We start from the raw sequence: 23,678 nt of genomic DNA, 5'->3' as shown, positions 1-23,678 counted from the left end.
TAAGCGCCACACGAGATCCTACCAAGCTCGACCGGAATCTTTTTGCCTTTTTTGATCTTTTACTGTTGCCGTATGTTATCTAGTACATACAATCGGTCTTTACACACTTCGCGGAGAAGACTTACACCAAGCAACAAATAATCTCCCATTAGCACCGAAGGCCGAAAGCCGAAAGGTACAAAACTCCTGAATAAAAGCCGGCTCACCGTAAACCAACCCCACCCACTCAGTCTGAGTCTCACAAATATCTTCCTTCCCTCGAAAAAAAGCCTTGGATGAGGGTTTAAGGTCGCCACCATCTGTTTCTCTCCTTCTCTGTGATCCAACCCCAAACCCTAGCCGCTATATCCAGGGTTTAAGCTCAGTTCCTTTTGCATCATAATAGATGAGTATTTTTCTCCGTCGTTGCTCCCTCGGGGCTTCCCGGCGGGTTGTCTCGTCACTTGTATGGTCTGACCCGATCCGAATGGTCTCCCCGTCCACCTCAGAAATTATTCCGCAATCACCGGAGTTAGTAAAAGGTCTATTAGGTTGTGTTCCACGGAGGGAAATTCATTTCTCGCGAGGTCCGTTGAAGTTTAGAGCCACGTTCACTACACATGCTGAGTTTGCTGTTGATGAGCTATACGAGGATGTGAAAAATGGTGCCTCTAAGAAAGGGGATGAGGGTTTGGAAATTTCCAAGCTCGGGATTTCAGATGAGATCGTCTCGCGTCTTGCTAAGAAAGGGATCAATAAGCTTTTCCCTATTCAGGTTATCTTTTTTGCTTTATCAGTGAAATTCTCTATAATTAGGTGTTAGCTGCGATCTATGTTCAAATGATGATATTTAAAGCTCTTGATATGGTCCGAAGTCCTTTTTTTTCTTCATCCGTGGGTTTAACTTGTACAGAGATTATATTTTGAAGTCAGGTCTTCTTCATATCAACTGAAAAGGTCGCAGGGAATTTAAACCCTCACGAAGAAATGTGCTGATTATTACATAGAATTTATGAATGGGTTTGTAGTGACTCCGGTTTGGTTGTAATTGGTTTATTATATTTTTTTACAGTTCTCTCTACATAATATATCGTGATTTCTTTGTGAAATTATCGGTTTAATTGTTTTTCCTATTCTACTATTTTAGAGGGCAGTGCTAGAGCATGCGATGAAAGGAAGGGACATGATTGGCCGTGCCAAAACAGGAACTGGCAAAACACTTGCTTTTGGCATTCCTATAATTGATAAAATCATTCAGTACAACAAGGCAAACGGGTTTGTTTTACTACTTTGACAAGCTTACTTGATATTTCAGTATTAGTATGAACTGATATCATGCACTAACTATTATTATATCACTAATTTCACCTCCCTTTGGGACTCTAAAGGCTTGGTTGTTGTTGTTGTAATTTCACCTCCCTTAAATCTTCCCTGTCCTGCTTGTTGCTTGAAATCAGGCTTAATTACATAGCTGAGAGTTTAAGGCTTAACAAATTCTCTGAGGGACTGTTGTAAGATTGGCTTTCTATATGCACTAGCTAAAGTTTTGGTAATTCTGTCATTGCCCAAAAAAAAACTTTTGGCATCAAAATTAGTAGCATAACTAGTGTAATGCTAGTCAAATCTGGTCTAGTTGCTATAAACCTTAGATATTTTCAAATATTCGTAAAGGATCACCACAGAATCAATTTAAATCTGACGCATTGTCTTCTTTCTTGGCCAGTGTGGGTAGAAACCCTCTTGCTATAGTCCTGGCACCAACCAGAGAACTTGCAAAGCAGGTGGAGAAGGAGTTCTCTGAATCATCGCCCCTTGATACAGTATGCGTCTATGGTGGTTCCCCCATCATGCAACAGACAAGGACGCTCAATTACGGTGTTGATGTGGTTGTAGGTATGCACAATGTCAGAATCTTATAAGCTCATATTTATTTCTGCGGTTATTGAGATGGATATTATTATTTTTTGGCTCTCCTTTGTTTATCCTCAAGTGGTAGGTTTTTTTTCTAGAAAGCTGCTTTAGCAGTATATTGATGTTTCATTACAACTGATACTTTTGTTCATATTGGTCTATTTTATTGCAAGGAAACCATATGTTTCAACCTTCTTTTGCAAAAATCCTCTTAATATTCCCATATTTGCAATTAACCCCCCAATAATGACTACATTACTGAATTATTTGCAAATTGTTGACATTTAATTAAAATATGGACCTTTACTGAAATATTTGAGGTTGATGCTATTGGATAGGTGAAATAGGAATTATTGGTTGTTATCTGCAAATATAGCTAGGTGTTTGTCTTTATGTGCAATAGGAAAAAACCATGAAAGTAGCATACTCAGGTTTGTCAACAAATTTTCTGAACACTTGCAATTACTATGCTAGGTACTCCGGGCCGTGTTATTGACCTCCTGAAAAGAGGGGCACTTAATCTCTCAGAAATACAGTTCGTCGTGCTAGATGAGGCTGATCAGATGCTTAACGTGGGATTTGCTGAAGATGTGGAGGTAATTATGGAGAGGTTGCCGCAAAAGCGTCAGTTTTTGATGTTCTCTGCCACCATGCCGCAATGGATACAGAAGATGACACGCAAATACTTACAAAACCCAGTTGTGGTTGATCTGGTGAGTTGTCTTTTTCTCTCTTCTTTCTTCAATATATAAGCTCTGTACCATTCATAAATCAGTGTCCAATGGAAAAAGAACAGAACTGTCAGAGAGAGAGAGAGAGGGAGAGAACTAACCATGGTAATTGATGGTTATGAAATCTGAAATTAATCTTGTCTATCAACCTCTGTTCATATTAATCTTTGGTATTAATATTTATTCATCTTCCAGGTTGGTGATTCGGACCAGAAGCTAGCAGAAGGCATCACCCTATATTCAATAGCCGCAGACCGTTATGAGAGAAGTGCTATTCTTGGACCACTGATTGAGGTGAGCTTTTTGTTTTTGGAGGAAAGAGGGGGGTCTTCATGCATTTCTTAGGCAATTTCATATTCAATTGTCAGAGTTCAAAATTTACACCGATAGGAAGATCCTATTCACATGTGCTACATAAGCTAACACAATTTTACTGAGGTGTCAGAGATCTACGCTGAATGTTTTAATATTCAATTAAAATTTCTGGTGTTGTCACGGTGCAAAAAGTGCACCATATTTCGAGATAAGTGAAAAATCTTAAAGAAAGACTTGAAATCTACTGCCAGAGCATGCACAGTTATTTTTCCTGTCAAAATAGATGTTGCGCCAAAAAGAGGAAATGATAACATAATACTGAAGAGGAAAATGTTGTTATATGAAATGAGTTGAAAGTAGATCATGGAATGTACACTCAGCTAAAAAATGATTTCCAGCTCAGTCTGGCAATGATTTCTGTTGCAGTGAGGATAGGGCCAGTAATGAAGGATATTTTTTTTTGTTAAACCATATATCCTATATTTCACAACTAACAAGCACACAAATGAACAGGAGCATGCTAAAGGTGGAAAGTGCATAGTGTTCACGCAGACGAAACGAGAAGCTGACAAGCTGTCATATGGAATGGAGCGCAGTTTCAAATGCCAGGCTCTGCACGGAGATATTTCACAGAGCCAGCGAGAACGCACCCTCATGGATTTCAGAGAGGGTCGTATCAACATACTCATTGCCACTGATGTGGCAGCTCGTGGTCTTGACATCCCCAATGTCGATCTGGTATGTTTTTTTGTTCATGTTTGGTTTTTGGAGAAGTCAAGAACAGCTGATTCAGATCTTTCATTTCTTGTTCAATGTAATTTATTGTGTTCATTTTGTTGTCCTGTGGATACTTTTTTGTACCAACTATGATGATGGTTTCAGATTCTCAAAGCTGATTGAAGTGTTAGAGTTCTCATTAAAGTGTAACTTACAAATGTTTTAACAGGGATGTCTTTCTTTTTTTAAATGGATTACTTGGGGTTGGCTTATCAGGATGTTGATTTTAAGGTTTAGGGGTAATTTTTGAGTGTTATTCTATCTTGTAAACTCAGTTGTGACAATTTGTAATTTTACGGTTTGTCTCCAATAAGATAATGAAACAAGATGGCATTTTTGTCACTTCTTTCAGAAAAGAAAAGAGGGCTTACGCCTACCAATGAGGGTGCATGTATTCTGGTTATTTTGTGATCTCAGATCATCATCTCAAATTCTAATGCCGAACGTTGTAGTTAATTGTAGTTGCAGATAAATGTGCCAACCCTTTCATGAGTTTCTCTAGAGGGGATGTTTGTTATTGTAGGAGGGATTGTTGCATATCTGTGATGCAGGAACAACATTTATATTTTCTTGCAATTAATGATATTTTTAAATCAGATTATACACCTCGAATTACCAAACACATCAGAGCTATTCGTGCACCGGTCAGGTCGAACAGGTCGTGCTGGGAAGAAGGGGGCTGCCATCCTTATTTACTCTCCTGACCAAACAAGAGCCGTCAGAACGGTTGAAAATGATGTTGGTTGTCGTTTCAAGGAGGTAAATTTGAGTACTGACTCCCTAAAATGTTGTTCATAACATAATCTTTTTCTCGAATTCAGATCCCCTAAAGTAATTCAAATAATTTGGATTGGGACCGTTTGATCTGCTTTTGAACGAATATTAAAGGGGCCCCGTGCATTCCACCTCGGACTGTCCAGATCTAAACTCAAAATTTGGGTTTCTTGAGGGGATCCGGACCCCTTTTTCTCTACCTATTGGATGTTGCAAATTGCCAGGATCAGTTGGTCTGATTAGGTTGATTTGGTTTGGATTGGAGGCGTTTAGGTTCTTCAAACCATACCTATTGGCATAGAATTAATATGTATTCATTTCTTAATCAGATCACTTTTTAGTCATTGCCTTTAAAATATTTCAGATGAGGTTTTAATTGCATGCAGGTCATTTACTCAGCTCTGTTGCTGCCTTTGACATTTCTAGGTCAAATTGCTAGAAATTAGTAATACTAAGCTAAAATTAACAGACAAAATTATTTTATTGTTTCTGCCTTTTAGCTTCCAAAAATGAAAGTTGAACCTGGCGCAAAAGACATGTTTGATGGCTTTGGCGGGGGTCGTCATGACTCGTATGGAGGCAGTCGAATGGGTGGTGGTCGAGGCGGTTTCGGTGGTGGCTCCAGCTTTGGACGCTCACGTGGTGGGTCTGATTGGGGCTCATCTCGTGGTGGTGGTGGTCGTGGTGGATCTGGCTTTGGTCGTACGGGCGGATCAGGTGGCTTTGGTGGGTTCAGCGAATCGGGTTTTGGCAACTCGAGCTCAGGCAGCTTTGGTAGGTTTGGGGACTCCGGTTCGAGCAGTTTTGGCAACTCTAGTTCAGGCTCTGGCCGCTCGGGTCAGTTTGGTGGTTCTGGTTCTTTTGGCAGCTTTGGTGGGGGGTCAGGTTCAGGTCGATCAGGAGGCTTTGGTGGCTCTAGGAGTTATTCAGATGGTTTTAGTAATGGCAGTTCTAGGCAATAAATTCCTTAAGGTGAGGTGTCACTTTGTTTTTTTACCCCTTTTTTATATTAATTTTCTTTTTTGTTTGAAAAGACTAGTTTTATACAAATATGACTGCCTTTTGGGTTTGTTTTCTGTTTACTTTGTTTTATCCTGGGAAAAGTCAGATATCAGTGAAAATACATAAATTCTTTTGGTCAAAGTTAGGAAGACTAAATTTTGTATTATATTTTACGGGCCTGATGTCCGCTACAGCACTGAACTTTGTCAAATCATCATTTTTTAATATTATGTTATTTTGTATAGGAGGGTGCGGAATGATTTGTTTTGCGGAAATAGCAAGAAAATAAATCCCAGCATATATAAAAAAGCAGCATGTTAGGTTTTAAGAGAGATGAAGCTTCTTTCTCAAGAAAGACTTGCCAGGTAAGGTTGGGTCAATGGACAAGGTCTTTTAGGGGGGTTATTATATATGTAATTTAGTCTTCAGGTTCTACAAATTGATAGTGTTAAATTATATTTCCCTCCTGCTGTGTTGTATGTCACGGAGGAACCCACTTATTTTATTATTTTGACTCCGCCTCCATCAGGACAGCATATGTATTATTATTTTTGTTTGATTTAGAATGAAAGGAAAATAGAATGATAACATTTTTCTCACTGCTAATCTAAGCAGAATTGGGTATTTTTGCAAAATGATGCATTTTTATCGTTCATGATCTGATACATGATATAAATATGCTGTGTTATTTGCAAATTGCAAAGAACATTTTCCTGTACGTGAGTTTTGGTCATTGTAGAAAAACGAAATGGTTTGATAACAATCGTCTAGACTCTAGACAAACGTTGTTTGAAACTCAACAATTCAATTGGGTACATCGCGTATAATGTTCCAAATTTAAATTTATATAGAGTTTATGTGACGCCAGAGGTTCGGTGGATGAGTTTGGATTTTGGCAAGTAAAATTTTACAAGTGAATTCTAATACCTCTATTTTTTGTCTTTGATATTCCTCTATAAAATTTTAGTAACTTGAAATTTAAAGTTTAAATATTAAAATAAAATGATCTATATTTAGCTATTACGTGCAAAAAATTATTATACTTTTAGTTTTATTTTGATTGACATCAAGTGTTAACAAAATACAAAGCAAATAATTTTTTATTGTTAATTTTTAAAGTTATTGATTTATTTAAAATAAAATTTGCAATATGAGAATTTTGTATGTATATATAGAGAAACTAATGTAGATAAGATATAATTATTTTATTTTGACATATAAATTTTAGAATTTTTGTTTTTAGAGAAAATTAAAATGAGTGTATTTAAGCCCTCCTCACTTTTCAATGTTTGTTGTGTTCTTATAAAGTGTTTAGTTTGTTCAATATTAATTGTAGCTCATAAATTTATGTAATTTTTCCCTATCACTTCCTACAATAGATGATATTTTCCTTAATTAATCTCTGTAAAATTTCTAAATAATTGAAACATTAAATAGAGAAAAAGAAGTAACAAGCATAAATGATAAAAAATTAGATAAAAATATCTAATAAATTTTTTATTTCATAAAAAATAAACTTTGTATATTTAATCTACGGATTGGATCTCATATAATTATTTCACGAACGTTTAAATTTATATCAATTTTCATTATTTTCTTATGTACATGATATAATATAAATCACATTATGAAACTCAAATTTTAGAAATAAAAATAATCTTTTATTATTATTAAAATAATTAAGTTAATACATTATCAAACAAATACATATTCATCTATAGTTCAATAAAAAAAAATAAAAAATGAAAGGTAATAGCTGGCCCAATAAATTATGGATATTCCCCGACAGACCCAACCCATTTTCTTTCTCCTTTTAATTAACGAGAAGAATTTGACGGCCGACGCTCAAATCTATCTTCTGACCGTCAATCCATCCCATCTACCTTTGCAGCTTTGCCTTCGAAATATCGAATCGGTAAATATCAAATCTGAAGAATCAGTCGGTCCCAAACAAACTCGAAGGAAGAATCGGCGTTACTCGGACATCAGGTGAGTCTCTTCCGATTCAAACGCGGCCATGATTCTTTCCAAACCATGGTAGCGACGCAACAATGAACTATTGCTTGCTAATGCCATGGTATAAGGTCATAATTTTAAGTACGGTACCACTTCACAAACGATTCAATGGTTTGGGGGGGGGGGGGGGGGGGGGGGGGGTGCGGTGGGCATCCCCTCGCTCCTTCTCCGATCATCTGTATTTAGTATGGCCATATCAGATCTGATCTAGATCTCTTTTCATTCTGTCGTTTTGCAGGATCTGTCATATAATTATCAATCAATTTCAGTTTTCTGACTTTGTCGTATTGTTTTTTTTTCTTTCTTTTTGTTTTTTTGACAATGATTTCCCTTTCTTATATTAGCAGGATCTAATTGTTGGAAAGATATATTACCTTTTGGCTTAGAGAATTGAACTTGATATCTAATAATGGTAAGGCTTACAAGATCTAATTTCTCCTATGTATTGGGAATTGTCAGTTCTCGTGCTTTCATTGTGTTAATTTCAGTGGTACCAATCTCACTTGAGCCCAGTTAACCCTCTGTTACCTGAATTGAGCCTCGATAACTCCTCCAAACCAGTTGAGCCTCGATAACTCCTCCAAACCAGTTGAGCCTCAATACTGACCTTGATCAGCTCTAAGTGCAACAGAAAATCAAGTTAAAATTAAAATTTGAGAGATACTTGTTAAACTAGGTGCATAGTACCTGGCCTATGGGAATCAATACTGTAATCCGGTAAAATGCGTTGATGCATTGCTCCTATTATTTATTTTTGCATTTCGTAGCTAAAAAGATTGGCATCTGTAGATACACTTCGTGCTTCTGATAAGCCGGCAAGGAAAGGTGAGGCTGACAAAATGGTACTCCCCTTATGCCCAGAAGGAAAGATCCAAGGTATATTTTTGAGTTTGTACAAAAGGACTCTAATTAGAATCTTTTTTATCTGGGATTTTCTTGTCACATCTCATCTTTTTAATACCGTGCGTCATGCTTTCCTGATGCATTTGATAGTAGTCCGGCTACTCTCCTAATATTACGATTTCACCAGAAGTCCTAACTGCCCAAAATCTATCGGATAGGCCTCAAAACTGTTCAAACCGATCTCCTTCATAAGATATTCGTTTACATATAAATTTTTTAAATATTCGAATTCATTTAGTATCAAGTCAAGCGGTACAAAAATGATGAAAATTAGAAGGTTTTCAGTTTATTTTAATGCATTCATTTTTCAACATTTTTGACTGCTTGACTTGATATCAAATGAATTCCGAATTTATAGATTTTGTATGTAAATGAAGCTCTTATGAAGGAGATCGGTTTGAATGATTTGGATTCTTTGTTTGATACATTAAAATAAACTGAAAACCTTCTAATTTTCATCATTTTTGACTGCTTGACTTGATACTAAATGAATTCATGTATTTAAATTTTTGTATGTAAACGCATCACTCGTGAAGTAGATCGGTTTGAATGGTTTGGATTCTTCTTTTGATGCCTATTATATAGGTTTTGGAGACCATTAGGACTTTTGGTGAAATCCTAATATTAGGAGCATAGCTGGACTCTTAATTTTAATTGTATTTGGTCTTTTTTTCATTTTTCTTGTACTGATTATTCTTTTTATTTTTATTTTTTTTGCAATTGGGTATTTTCAAAGGTTATAAGGGAGTTGAGCGGGCACATTCTGATAAGAGGCCCAAAGTTGTGTAATTTTGTTGAGTGGAGAGGCTACAAGGTTGTTTACAGAAGGTATAAATGAGCAATATATTAACTACAGCTCTGTTGTTTCGATATCTGATGTTTTTAGACTCTGCATATGAAATCCAAGATTTCACATATTTGGTAGTACACATGAAAATAATTTTAATTAATGACCATTGGGTGAAGATGGAACTATTCAATTGAATGCTGACTCATTTGCCATTGCTGTCAGTGAATCTTTTTCTTTTTAATGCCCAAATTGATAAAATCAAGTGGGATATTATTTTAATAATACTGCCTGCATTAATTGGTTTTGAAGTGATTTGGTTGAGGTCAAAATATTAAGTCGAAATTATTTAGTATGGTAAGTATTGAGTATTGGATGTTATTCTCATTTCCGAAAATATATAGTTTAATGTACAATGAAAAAATTGTTTAATTCCCAGCTTATTACAAATTAATGAGATAATTAATTTGAAAGAAAGAGGCAATCAATTACAGGTATGCAAGTCTATATTTCTGCATGTGCATTGACGCCAATGACAATGAGCTGGAAGTACTTGAGGTCATTCACCATTTTGTTGAGATACTAGACCGTTATTTTGGCAGCGTAAGCTAGTAAATTTATATTTTTACGTTTACTTTTTCCTGAAATTTAGATTGCTGACCTTACCTTGTTTTGCTCTTTTGTATCTACCTCTTCAGGTGTGTGAGTTGGATTTGATCTTCAATTTTCACAAGGTACCCACTACATTCATCTCTTTTATTTGTAGGAAGCTTTCCTTGTTGATGTTTGATAAATGTTTTTTGTTTAATGAATTAACCCAAACTGACTAAACAAAGTGGATAGGAGTTTGCTATAATTCAGATGAACAATAGGAATACTTCGTTTTTATTTGGGGTAGGGTGTTGAATTTGTCTCGTCTGCATTAACTCAAAATTTGAGTTAATGCAGAATGAATCCGGACTGTCCGATCCGTGTTGGCACGAATATTAATGGGGCCATGTGCATTAACTCTGACCGGACCCTCAGGCCAGATTGGCCCGGACCTGATTGGACGGCCGAGATGCATTAACTCAAATTCTGAGTTAATGCAGAGGATACGGATTCATGGAGGGTTCGGGGTTGTGACTTTCACCGTTTTACATTTAAGGTTACAAATCTTATAGGGTTTAGATGATGTTTATTCCGTTCCAAGGGTTCATGTGACACTGCCGGATAATATCTACTGAGAAAATTGTCTAACAAATTGTGTAGGCTTACTATATACTGGATGAGATACTGATAGCTGGTGAACTCCAAGAGTCCAGCAAGAAAAATGTTGCACGACTTGTTGCTGCTCAGGTATACTATCTCTAGCTCTCTCTCTATCCTCAAGCAACCAATTCCTTAACAATCCTATGTCCAATACTTTGTGAATTAGTTAAATTATGAACCTGGAATTTAGAAAAAAAAAAAAAAAAATTTGTCTGCAATTTTTCAAGTCAATGTAGTTCACATTGCTTCTATTATATTTCTTCAGGATTCATTGGTGGAAGCCGCAAAAGAAGAGTCGAACTCTATTAGCAACATCATTGCTCAGGCCGCAAAATAATTCAATGCTTCTTTTCTCCTCTCCCTTTTATTTTTTTTATCCCTTCCTGTGATTCTTGAATAGTGTGTAATTTGGTTAATATTGTTAAGTGTGGTGCTCTACTTTGTTTTTACTTCGTTGGATACTGAACCGGCTGGTCATGCTGGTAAAAAGTTGGAACAGTCTTATTTCTTATGTATTCATCGGTCAGATAAAATTTTCTTTGTTCATAACCAGAATATTGCTCCCCGACATAATAGTAATGTCTGATACTACTGTAGGTCCCCATAATGTATTGGTGTTGCTGTCTGCATGTTGTTCGGATGTCACAAAGTATAAAATATTACTTATTCTTTTAACTGCACAGTCACTAAACTAACTATATAATTGTAACTTTGATTGGCTTACCAGTTAAAATTGTTATGTTTTGCCTCTCTATGATAGGGGTGTACCGTATGGATATGAATCTGCTGCTTTTCCGAATCTAACCATTCAAAATTTTATATTCACGTATCTCTATAAAGTAACTTTTTATGCACAGATCTCAACAAATTTGAACGGTTGGATTCGGAAAAGCAGCAGAGTTCAACATCTAATTGTGTGCACCAGAGAGTAAACTAAGTAATATCTAACCTACAGTTTCTTCTCTAGGCCCAATTAGCACAAATCTGTTGTCAAAGTTTGTTATACATTAGAATTTACATTATATGATATATAAGTATTCGAGTATTTTATAGTTCACATGTTTAATCATGCATCATAACTTTTGGAATTTTTGGTATGTAAATTATTTAATGTATCTGGAATTTTTGGTATGTAAATTATTTAATGTATCTGAGATGGGAGCGGATTTAGAGGAATAGGCACAAAATATTAACAAGAGTATAATTTTTTTCTTGATGAATTAGAGCGGAGTAATGGATAGGAATTTTAAAAAAGCCACGACACGATCGGATACGTCATGGCACAACATGATTCTGTAACGGCACATGCTGGTAACGTGCTATGACTCATGTGTCTTGTGTCATGACCATCTTTTGAAAATTTGACACGACAAGACACATCACGTAAAATATTTGATCATAGATTAACACGTGGTCACGTATAATTAGGATCATTAGATCTTAATCGAATGATGAATCATGAATAAACTAACATAAATTATGAAAAAAATAGTTAAATGTGATCAAACATGATAGGTCACGTTTGGACACGTCACGTCACGGCGTGATTAACGTGTTATGACCATTCACGTGCCATGATCATATTTTCAAATTTGGTCACAGCACAACACGACACGTGATCCAACTCATGGTACATATTTATACACTTAGTAGTTGACCTCTTTTTTCTCCTAACAAATCAACGATTCTTTTAAGTGCAGTAGCGAATCATACTGTCTTTTTTTCCTTTATTTCTTTTACGCGAATAAGTCTAGACTGACTTTTTCTTTCTGTGCAATTTTCTTCTATTGGACCGTAAATTAAATTCAGGGGTAGGCACAAGTATAAATACCACTGAGTCTAAATTTTTTTTCAAATCCAGGGGTAGATAAGTGCCTACCCCTAACTCATTTGGGTCCGCCAGTGAACGAAGGGATGCGTCGTAGAGATGCCTCCTTTCGACGAAGAGATGCGTCATAGAGATGCCTAGGGGTGCAAACGGATCGGATACGGATCGGATAGTGCTCAACCCATATCCGTATCCGTATTTTTTTTCGGATACGGATACGGATCGGATAGTAACCGGATACGGATACGGATCGGATATTAAACGGATACAGATACGGATCAGATATTTTCGGATACGAATACAGATACGGATATAATTCGGATTTCTAATTCAAAATATATATCTAATTAACTTGTTACACCATTACAAAATATATATCTGATTAACTAAAATTCACCAACATAACTATAACTTTAATTAAAAATACCAACACAAAATATATTGTAATACAAAAAATAAATAGACACAAATTTTTTTTCTCAAATCTTAACATATCCGGATGGAATATGCTAGCATGCTATGCATAACATAGAACCCCTCCATGCAATGGCCCGGATTTCGAGTTTTCAAAATCCTAATGGTCGATCCGAACCGTTCATCTTGTTCTCCGTATTAATATGTGTTTGGAGACCAAATTTTACATTTTTTGGAATTTTTTTACTATTTCTTTAGATTTATTGAAAATCGCTGTTTTTTATGGTCCAGATTTGCTGAAAACAGCGATTTTCAATAAATCTAAAGAAATAGTAAAAAATTTCCAAAAAATGTAAAATTTGGTCTCCAAACACATATTAATATGGAGAACAAGATGAACGGTTCAGATCGACCATTAGGATTTTGAAAACTCGAAATCCAAGCCATTGCATGAAAGGGTTCTATGTTATGCATATCATGCTAGCATATCCCTATCCGGATATCCGAAAAATTAAAATATCCGGATCCGGATAATTATCCGTATCCGTATCCGATTCCGAAACTCAACCCGTATCCGTATTCGAATCCGCATAAAAAAATCCGTATCCGTATCCGAATCCGCAACTATCCGTATCCGAATATCCGAATCCGCAAAAATTCGGATACGGATCCGGATTCGGACGGGTAATATCCGACCCGTTTGCACCCCTAGAGATGCCTCCTTTCGACGAAGAGATGCGTTAAAAAGATGTGTCCTTTCCTTGAAAGAATGTGACATTTCGTTGAAAGGATGTGACCTTTCACAAGAGCCTCTTTATCTTCTTTTAATAGGATGACATATTTTTCATTAGTTGTCTCGAATACAAAGAAACACATAACAAGAATTTCAGTAAAGAGAGAATCCTGAGTACTAGGTACTTCGGTTGTGAATCAGTGGAACATGTTTAGTATATCACTGTGGTATGTCTCCAACTATCGTTCCCAGAAGATAGACGAGAGAAGATGGTGGACAAATTACGAAAAAGCTTAGAAAGACTAGACGTGAAAGGAACCTCCATGATCAAGTTGCTTTCCGCCGCGGTAATTCTATTCTTGAATATTTTACGGTTTAATTATTTCAAACAATAACTATTTTCATTTGTATGAGCTGCATCTAGGGGTGTAAACGGAGCAGATAATGCTAATACCATATCTGTATCCGTCTTTTAATGGGCGGATACGGATACAGATAGTAAACGGATATCAAAATTTAAAACCATATCCGCCTTAAATGGATACGGATACAGAGCGGATAATCTACGTATATGGATACGAAACAAATAATTGAGTTATGCACTTTAAGATACAAAGAGTAACTTGTTGTTGTCTTGAAGCAATGGCTAAAACCAATTTAGCAGAGACTAAAAGCATACTACGTTCACGGGCTAAAGTCTTGAATGGAAAAGAATAGAGAGTGAAGAAATTGAGGTAAAAAGGAAAGAAAATTGCATTATTGTAGCACCATCGCTAGCAAAAAAGAGATTAAATTGAAAATCATATAGTATATATTATCATTTATATCATAACCAAGACTGAAATGAATATGAGATAATATATAACAACTTTTATCCGGAGTAGTAAAATCAAAGCTGGTTGGAGTAATTTCGGATCCGGATAAATGCGGATACGGATACAGATATTCACCTTCATGAAATTATATCCATATCTGTATCCTCCATCTTTTCACCATATACAAAAATTATCTGTATCCGTATCTGCAATTATCCGTATCCGTTTAATCCGAATTTAGATAATATCCAGATACGGAGCGAATACGGAGTGTATTATCCTTATCCGTTTACACCCCTAGCTGCATCGTTACAAATTCATTCCTATGAGCTTTTAATATTCTTAAGCAATAAATTTGTTGTTGCTCGAGACCATTAAAATTACATTCGTATCCAAGGATATATATTCAAACAAGTGCTTGTTTCGATTGTATGTGTACCAATAATTGCATTCTGACATGAAGAATATTCGTAAATTAATGTGATTTGATCAATTATGTAATCAATAGTATCTGCTCCATTGTCACCCTTAATTAAGTTGAACCATTGTCCTGTGTAGGTGTTTGAGGAAGAACACATTTTGGTCAACCGTTCAAGAAATCTACTAGCATTCATTTACCCTAGCCACAACTTACCTGCTAATTTCTTCAAAAATAATAGGCTCGGACATCAACTCTGGTTCATATGTCCATGACTAAACCAATTGTATTGGAATATTATCACTGCATGCAATGTTCCTCGCAATTCAGATTTACAGATATGCACCATATATGTTATGCATAAATTAGGTTTTTTTTTTTCCTTTTGAACGAAGATACCACGAAACTACAATGGATCTGATAGAAGAATCACATGTTGACCATGTCACGAGCAAACAAGATTTGACCAAGTTAAACTGAAACAAGCAAGATCGATTAGGACTCTTACTATAGTTAATTAGAGTAGTTAGTTTGTTATATGATTGTTAATTATTATTGGAAACCGTAATTATAAATATATATGTATCTATACTAAAAGATTGAATCAATGAAATATAATTTCATTCTCTCTCTTTTCCAATTCCTTTAGGATCTAATTGAGTCAAAGCTATCATGCTTCATATATATATAATCATCCTCACGGATCCCTTCCTGCAACTTCCTCTGTGTTAGGTAGATATAGGATGGTGGTGTCTTCAGCAGCCATGTCATCTGACCCCATTGTTTGAAGAGGAATCTCATCAAGATCGTCTGGCATCCACAGTGCTGTAGTGTCCTTCAACTTTTTCTGAGCAGACTCTGTCCAATAAGTCACAAGAGAAATGACAAATAAAATTATACTTCTGACTGTTTTTTTTAGCATACATCGTTTCTATGTTTCCAAACAGTCCAACATAAGGCACTATATATATACTACCAGAAACACCATCTGATCATCAGGGGCTAACTTGAGGGCAAATTGGACAATATATGTACAAGAAGACCATTCTAAAATATAATTTTGATTTCTACCTAACCAAAAAACCAAACTTGTTGGATTAAGGGGCATTTGAGGAATAAATGATTTATAGTTTTTTTTAGAACAAAAATGACAGGTTGGGTCTCCTTTCCACGCTTTTGTGAGTAATCTAGCTTTGGTCAGTGTTTCATTGGCATTGAGGAGCCACATAAATATTTGGATCTTTGGAGGTATTGGAAGCCCCCACCTAAGCATAGGATAAGATGGCACAACACCTGGATGATTGAGTAGTTTGTATAAAGATTTGACTGAATATTTTAATGTATTTTTCCATCTCCAGGCTAGTTTATCATTCAAATGTGTAAATGAAATTTGACCAATGATGTGAAGTACTGTAGCCCATTCCTGTTGCTTGATATCTATTAGCATAGTTCTAAATCTAACACATTGGCCTTGAGAGTGTATGGTGTCAGCTAGGAGCGGGATATGATGTGTGGTTTATTTGGTTCCCCTTGATTTCAATACTTAAGAATGATGCTCAGTTTGTTTTCCTTAAAAAAAATTAAATTACAATACGAGAAAGAATTCAAATCAACTTCAAAAGAAGAGAGAGAGAGAGATCTCTGCCAAGGTTTCAAAAAAAAAGAGTGTGAGTTGTTGGCGGCCACTGCCAAGTTTTTCAAAATAGATAGGAAGAGAGAGAGTACAAATCATACCCTGGAAACATCTGCCGAGCATTTACAAAAAAAACAAAAAAACAAAGAGGGAGTACAAATCAATGTTCATGGGGGTATCAGCTGGCAGATGTTTATTTTCTGGTTTTTCCTTTTCTGTTTTTAGTCTAGCGGATGTGATTATGTTTTCTTTAATGGTACTGTGTGTAGAACTGGTAGAAGTAATAGTTTGACAGCCACTGTCAAACCTTTAAAAAAAACAAAAACAAATCAATGTTCATGAAAAGGTTCTCAAATATCTCAGAAAGTCACTAAACAAGAACATCCATCATACAGAACATAAAACTAAAGAACACATGGCGATGCATATTACACAGATCATATTTTTATGGTATTGAAATATGAATTATCTTATAACAAAATAAAAGCCTTTTCGGTTAGCAAGTATTGAAATCAAGGAGAATATTACACCAAATTAGAGAAATTAGAAACCAGTAGTGCATGTTCTTCAGGATCACATATATATAGCCCGTAACATTGCTACTAATAATAACCAGATAATTAAATTTACATCCAACTCTCATTTAGATTTAATTTTAATCCAATGTTACAATTTAAGTAGATTCATGCATCCCCTCAAGTCAGGTATAGTACTAGATGGCACAGATGAAAATAATACAAGTTATTATCAAGTTTTTATTGATTGCAGTAGATGAGTAGATTAGATCAGTGCGTCCCTTAAATTAAAGAAAAGGAATGAAATATATATATATATACATATATAGTAATAATTTGTGCCATAAACCATCCTATATTATATTTCAAACTATAGTGATCTAGTTCTCCATATAAGTGAAGTGCTTGCTGCCTCGCTGTGTTCAACTCATGGATCATTACATGATACTATGATAATGAAATAATAATGCAAGTATATATATAAAATGCATGCTTGCCTTTTCACATCAAAGTAACCTGTTTTATTTGTTCCCCCTTTTTTATGAAGAAAAAAAAAGACAGCTCACGTTAGATTTTAAATACCAAGAACATTTTTTTTGACAAGACTTAATTAATTCGGTTTTGTTATGATTTTATCACCAATCAATTAAAGCAATCACCAGACATGCACCAAGTTCCGGCAAAAACGAAGTTAATTAAACACCTACTTTTGAAACAAAAATCTATAAACATTTCCTAAGAGCCTACAGACTACAGTTTGTTAAGATTCAACAATTAATCCCACAGGAATTTAAAATATGCAACTGATCATACATTTAAAGGCCATGACCTAAGGAATAATTCCTTCTTTTTTACTATCCACACAACTGTAGTCTGTAGTTTGCATTACCAAAAAAAAAAAAAATGTATATATAGTTTGATATTTTGCCCCCTAAGATAACATATAAATACTCAGTATATATACAATAACTTGGACTATATATTTCTCAATTAATCAGTTGCTTTTTCTGCGTGTTTTTTCTCCATCACAGCAATTAATACAAGTACGTAAATATAACTTCTCTCTGATGCGTGCGTGTGCCTGTGCACGTGCGGGTGTGAGTGTGTGTGTGAGAGAGAGAGATAGAGAGAGAGGCATGCTTGGCTCCTCGCACGCCAACCGCAGTAGCCAATCTCAGGGAAAGATTGAGACCTACACGAGTGGCATACAGGGAGCCAGGCACATCCTTTTTTTTCACCTCTTTTTCATTCGTTCATTCATGCATGTTTACAAAATTCATGAATTTCTTCTTCTTCATCATCACCTTTTCTTCTTCTTTCGATCTCTCTCTCCATGAGCCCCTTGCATCTCTCTACAGCTAATCCTTTCCATGGGGAAAGACAAGCTAACAGAAAGCTAAATTTAAATCCCTCAAAAGGAATGCATGATATAGCGACTCATACAAGAGCCTTCTTATAAATGAAGTCCAACCCTACAAAAACTATCCTAAGAAGACCAATGGACTATGGTAGTGGTGTAAAATATTATTTGTACCAAATTTTCACATATACCCCCCAAGTTGTTGATTACCTTTTTTTATTATTACTCAACTTGCAATAAATTTAAATCAGCATCATGCATCTATTATCACATATTATCAAATCTACTATGAAAATATTCTAATTTTTCAAAAAAAAAAGAGTTGCAAAATAGGTTGGCACAGTTCAGTTGCACGCTAATAATTCAAAATATAGATCTCAATTAACGACAAGCTCTAATATCTAAATGCATACGAAAGATATAAGTTGAGTTTTTTTTTGTATGCGATCATTACTCTAATGTTCTTTTATAATTACTTTTTAATATTGTACTTTTATTCCATAAAAAATATTTTTCTTAAATTCCAATCTTGTACGTACATTCTTCACAGTTTTAGCAAAATTATGAAAGATGAAATGTAAACAATATTTATATCTTATACTGATGACGCTATACTCTTTTTCGGCAACAGTGTAATTAAAATAGGTTTTAGGTGTTGCGTGAAAGATGGATATATATAAAATAGCACGCTGTATAATCCAAAAGGAAAGCCCTAGCTAGTGTTTAGCTGGTTTAGCTGGCACAGTGTCAGGTTGGCTTCGGTCGTTTGTGGAGACTAAGTATGTAGAAAAGAGTATCTCTGTCTCTCTCTCTATAACTGGAGAAATAGAGAGAGAAGGAGAGCGAGTTGTCTTTTGGACTGGTTTTTGTTTGCAAGTGCTTGGCCTCGAGTCAGATTCTCTGAGCCAGAGTTGCACCTACTTATAAAGGATGGTACATTGAATGCCATTACATTTCACCTGTATATTTTCGTCTCACGTGACTCTTTACTTTTATTTTCTGAATCTTTTCAGGACGATATTATATGGCAAAGTATATTATAATACCAATTTTCAAATTGAATTATTCGTTATTACTAACTTACAGCAATAATTTAATTGCGCTCCAATTTCCAAGGATGGACATGTCGGAATTAATGTGAATACTAATTTTCAAATTGTATATATGGTTTAAAGAAAAATTAATTAATGCATGATTTTCTGCAAATATTTGGTTATACAGATTTTTGTGTCTTAGCATGTACAGATATCATGGGTCAATTGCACATTTTTTCTCACAATGTCATTGTATAAAATTATTTTCTAAGGCTTCATGAAGGAATTGTCCGTTCATATATAAATGCAAACTGTGCTTTAATTTTCCCAATAATATTTGTTAATGTACAAAATTGATGCCATGAGTTCCGTAATTGTACATGTCATATGTTGTAGCCAAGCTTTGAAATACCTCAATAACGGATTTCATACTCTTAATATTAAAAAAACCATAAACAATAAATCTAGCACACATAATAATAAACATTTTCTTTATATGAAGATACAAACATCTCTTGTGAATATTAAATAGTCTAGTGATTTGACTTCTAATTTTTATTAAAAAAAAATTATGGTACAATTTAATATATAGTTAATTGCTAAGGTTAGTAACGTTGTTACATTTATTTAGTCTTGTAATTTGAAGTAATAATTGCGAGATTTATTACAGGATGAAAAACCAAATCCATAAATGAGAGAACATATTAATATATTTAAAGATGGCATAAATATTTGAAACTGAGATAAAATATTGCAGGAAATTAAATTCAAATTATAACTAAAATTACTGTTGTTGCAGAAGAAACTAATTTTGCAATTGATGGATTAAATATTCATGTCATTTCAGGAAGCATCATAACTAAATAATTATTTACCCTTTCATAAAAAATATATTTTAAAGGATGGAGTTTTAACTGATTATAAGGAGTATCACTGCACAACACGGGTGATAGAATACTTTCTGTTGAATCAAAATTAATTCAGTATCTATATATTTGAATTAATTATATAGGAGCAAAATTTTAAAAAAAAATTTTGAGATCGGAAAAACCAAATAAATAAGTATTATGTAATTTTATTCATGAGTAGAAAACTAATAATATATATTTTTTTTGTAAAAAATAAAATTTTATGAAGGAATTATAGGGATATTGTTCGTTTTGAGATTCGTGTCAGACTAAAACTGAAGACTCATATCTCATTAGATTGTCCATTTTGATGAATATCTTGCTAAATGTTTCATTTATTCTTCTCTCCCAAAGCCCCTAGAAAATTTAACATATACCAAAGTTTTTCTTTGGTAACGTACTAATTATTTGAAAATATGCCGAAATTTTTATTTATATCCTCTTAAAAAAAAAAATAAACCAAAACACCCCACCTTATGGGGAATTTCATATTTATCCGGACCGCTAATTAAGATAATCTGCGGCTCATTTATGGAGTGGTGCAGATTGGCTTAGAGGTCTCTTAAAACTTAAGTATATTCAATATTACAGTGCATTTTTTGAGACCTCTAAGCCAATCTGCGACCCCCCCAAAATTGACCGCATATTGGCTTAGCGGCCCAAGCAAATGTGAAATTCCCCGTATTATGGGGTATTTTGGTTTTTCTTTTTTATTAATAAACATTTCGCGAAAACATGATTGATTGTTGATCGGTCATATTTATGTTGCTTCGTTATTCTTTTTTGTTTTATCTTTTAATGCCAGGATTCATTTGAGCTAGAACTGAGGATCATGTCATGGAGAACCGAGTAGATTTGATGGATATTGAATCTACTTTTGATTTCAATGAACTCTAATACTATCTGATCTGCATTAAGATATGTGCACACAGAAATTGAAACAAATATGTACAGATTTTAAAATAGAGTGTATATTTCATAATGTTGATCGAACAATGACTGAGCCCATCCAACCAAAATAGGTCCAATAGACATCGGACCTACTTTGAATTCCATACCGTGGTCGAGTTGGTCTCATTTGTGTAAATTTGGACATAATTTAAATGCACGGTCCAGTATTATAATTAATTTCGACTTATTCTAGATCTCAATATTTTCTAATTGTCTGTTTTCTAATATATATATACTTCAATAAAATTCTTTAATATTTGGAATTTGAATCCATTTACTATGGTGAAACTGCAGTATATATATTACTCATTATTTATTTGGAATTTAATCCGTTTACCATGTGGAATTTAATGCTTCAGTACGTACACGTTGTTCAAGTTTTAGACATATTTCAGATTTAGAGAACCAATTATCAACGATCGTACATTTGTTTCCTCTCTGTCAAGTTTCAGTTGAAACATCAGATCGTAATCATCAAGATCGTTTAATTTTTCAATAAACGGGTCTGCTCTTTTTAAAATTCTTCATAGAGGGTTTCATGCCATGCATGTATGCACACCTGACACCTCAGCTTATGGAGATTTGTTTTTTCATAGATTATATTATAAAATAATACAGGAAAGAAAAATAATACCTTTGATTTTTGATACATTTATTTGATCTAATTAATTTTAGACCTGTAAAATTGGTATAGGTCCAAACTCTGTGTTTCATGATCATGTGAAGCCGTGACAACCCCAAAAATAGAGCTGGGTTTAAATTTGTACCAATTTATAGATCCAAAACTTGAACCAGAATAAATGCTACAGGTTCTCCAATACATCGAAAATACTATTTTTCTTTCCTATTTTTTTTCTTTATTTTTTGATAACTTGTCATAACCTCTCTTACCCTTTATTATTATTATGTAATATTTTCTAGGAATAAAAAATTGTCCGGTTTAATTATGCGTGTCATCATTTAACAAATTGACCAGAGAGAGATATTAACTTGGTGATTGTGATGAAATTTTAACTTGAAAGTTGAAACAGTGGAGTTTAATTATTATTATTATTTTTTTTAAAAGGCTAATACTCATTTTATATTACTGAAATATTTAATTACATCTCCATCCAAACCTCATCAGACACTAACAGAACAGTAGCATCCTACTGGAGTTTAATTATGCTACCATACCTAGTTAATTTAAAAATTAACAAGTCAGATACCTATCAGATTAGATCTGAATTATTTTTTTTATAATTCGACCCTTCATTCTATCCTTCACGGTACCAAAAGAGAACACACTACACACTCTAGTACCTAGACACACAAGGCATGCATGCATCTTTGAAAGTTCAAACATGTTAATTACCAGACACCAGTACCAGGCATGCATATATATCCATGCGAGGTAAATAAATGTGTTGTTAACTCATGATCAGTATTCAGCACACACTCAACACTCCCCCAACAAGCGTGCATGCTATATATGGTATCCAGCCTAGCTAGCATGCATGCATGCATGCATGCCAATTGCCACGACTAAAGTCTATAATATAGTCCAACATGCACGAGCTCCACTCACACGACACGTGGCAGCTTCTTTGACTAGTTTCAGTTATGAACTTTCAACTCAGGTTATGCCAAGCGTAGTTCATAGACCATATATATATATAGGCATGTAGATATCAACACCTTTAATGTAATTCATGCAGATCGATTTCAACACATTGTATGTTAATTTCACTACGCGTCTTCTTCTCGTCCCTACATTAATATACAACATGGTGAAGCAGTGGGCCCCATGTACATATAATAGAGCAAATATATATAGCTGCATTGATAACGATTAGGTGAACTTTTTGTCACCGCATAATAAAAGCATTAATTGCAGCCTCATGTATGTTTCTTTGGTTATTTACCTCTTTCTTCATGCCATATATATATATACATGAGAGCATCCAATTACACCATTTTATGACGATACATCATGATATTATATTTTTATAAGTTATTTTTGCGATTTCAAAATCCAAACAAACGATCCGAACCGTTCAATGTGATGTCCAAATTAAAATGTATGTGCTTGGAGGTTAATTTTTATATTTTTTTTGAAAATTTATTACTAATTATTTATATATTTTTTTAATTGTTTTTTTCAATGGTCCAAAATTGTCTGAAAACAAAAATTTTGTACACAACTTAATAAATGCTAAAAAAATTCAAAAAAATGTAAAATTTGGTCTCCAAGTACATTTTAATATGGAGATCATGTTGAACGGTTTGGATCGTCTGTTTGGATTTTAAAATCACAAAAATAACTTATAAAAATATGGTGTCAAGATATGTCACCCTAAAATGGTATAATTATAACCCTCCTCTACACACACACACACACACACACACACACACACACTAGGGGTGTCAATGATACCCGTTTACCCCACCCATATCGCATTCGATAAGACGGGTATGGGAAGATTTTTTTTTTTTCCGTTAGCTTATTGGGTATGGGTATGGGTATGGGTAAGGATTTTTTGTCGTTAGATAAATGAGTACGGATAAATGCTATTTCGTACCTGTTGGGTAACGGGTAATTATATAAAATAAATTACATCATGAGAAAATGTATGCATGTTAT

The 23,678-nt window shown here is 34.4% G+C and overlaps 2 protein-coding genes across 4 annotated transcripts; both read left to right on the top strand.

The window, feature by feature from the left end:
* The first annotated feature begins 264 nt into the window (after nucleotides 1-264).
* LOC144558831 (DEAD-box ATP-dependent RNA helicase 53, mitochondrial-like) lies at nucleotides 265-6,092 on the top strand. Of its 2 annotated transcripts, none has more exons than XM_078307725.1 (9): nucleotides 265-754; nucleotides 1,127-1,254; nucleotides 1,703-1,872; nucleotides 2,365-2,603; nucleotides 2,817-2,915; nucleotides 3,450-3,674; nucleotides 4,311-4,472; nucleotides 4,988-5,459; nucleotides 5,735-6,092. In XM_078307725.1, exons 1-8 carry the CDS (start codon nucleotides 386-388, stop codon nucleotides 5,447-5,449), a joined length of 1,854 nt encoding a protein of 617 aa, XP_078163851.1. In that variant the 5' UTR covers nucleotides 265-385; the 3' UTR covers nucleotides 5,450-5,459; nucleotides 5,735-6,092. The 2 variants fall into 2 exon arrangements, with proteins under 2 accessions (XP_078163851.1, XP_078163852.1); XM_078307726.1 differs by having other exon boundaries at nucleotides 4,988-5,464; nucleotides 5,738-6,092.
* Nucleotides 6,093-7,294: 1,202 nt separating this feature from the next.
* On the top strand, nucleotides 7,295-10,950 carry LOC144558123 (AP-1 complex subunit sigma-2). Of its 2 annotated transcripts, none has more exons than XM_078306860.1 (8): nucleotides 7,295-7,478; nucleotides 7,853-7,917; nucleotides 8,295-8,381; nucleotides 9,145-9,236; nucleotides 9,690-9,798; nucleotides 9,894-9,929; nucleotides 10,447-10,533; nucleotides 10,712-10,950. In XM_078306860.1, exons 2-8 carry the CDS (start codon nucleotides 7,915-7,917, stop codon nucleotides 10,781-10,783), a joined length of 486 nt encoding a protein of 161 aa, XP_078162986.1. In that variant the 5' UTR covers nucleotides 7,295-7,478; nucleotides 7,853-7,914; the 3' UTR covers nucleotides 10,784-10,950. The 2 variants fall into 2 exon arrangements, with proteins under 2 accessions (XP_078162986.1, XP_078162985.1); XM_078306859.1 differs by having other exon boundaries at nucleotides 7,850-7,917.
* The last annotated feature ends 12,728 nt before the right edge of the window (nucleotides 10,951-23,678 follow it).

The sequence above is a fragment of the Carex rostrata genome, chromosome 8 (genome assembly GCF_964058835.1).
Source record: "Carex rostrata chromosome 8, lpCarRost1.2, whole genome shotgun sequence".
Taxonomy (NCBI): domain Eukaryota; kingdom Viridiplantae; phylum Streptophyta; class Magnoliopsida; order Poales; family Cyperaceae; genus Carex; species Carex rostrata.
The sequence above is the reverse complement of the archived record's forward strand: the minus strand, read 5'-3'. Positions and strand labels throughout refer to the sequence as shown.

Excerpts from the sequence above, each read along its gene's own strand:
- LOC144558831 (XM_078307725.1), top strand. The coding sequence starts at position 386 with ATGAGTATTTTTCTCCGTCGTTGCTCCCTCGGGGCTTCCCGGCGGGTT. Across the intron at positions 1,873-2,364 it reads CGGTGTTGATGTGGTTGTAG|GTACTCCGGGCCGTGTTATT; the intron begins GTATGCACAATG and ends TTACTATGCTAG. Across the intron at positions 2,604-2,816 it reads ACCCAGTTGTGGTTGATCTG|GTTGGTGATTCGGACCAGAA; the intron begins GTGAGTTGTCTT and ends TTCATCTTCCAG.
- LOC144558123 (XM_078306860.1), top strand. Across the intron at positions 8,382-9,144 it reads CCCAGAAGGAAAGATCCAAG|GTTATAAGGGAGTTGAGCGG; the intron begins GTATATTTTTGA and ends GTATTTTCAAAG. Across the intron at positions 9,237-9,689 it reads TACAAGGTTGTTTACAGAAG|GTATGCAAGTCTATATTTCT; the intron begins GTATAAATGAGC and ends AATCAATTACAG.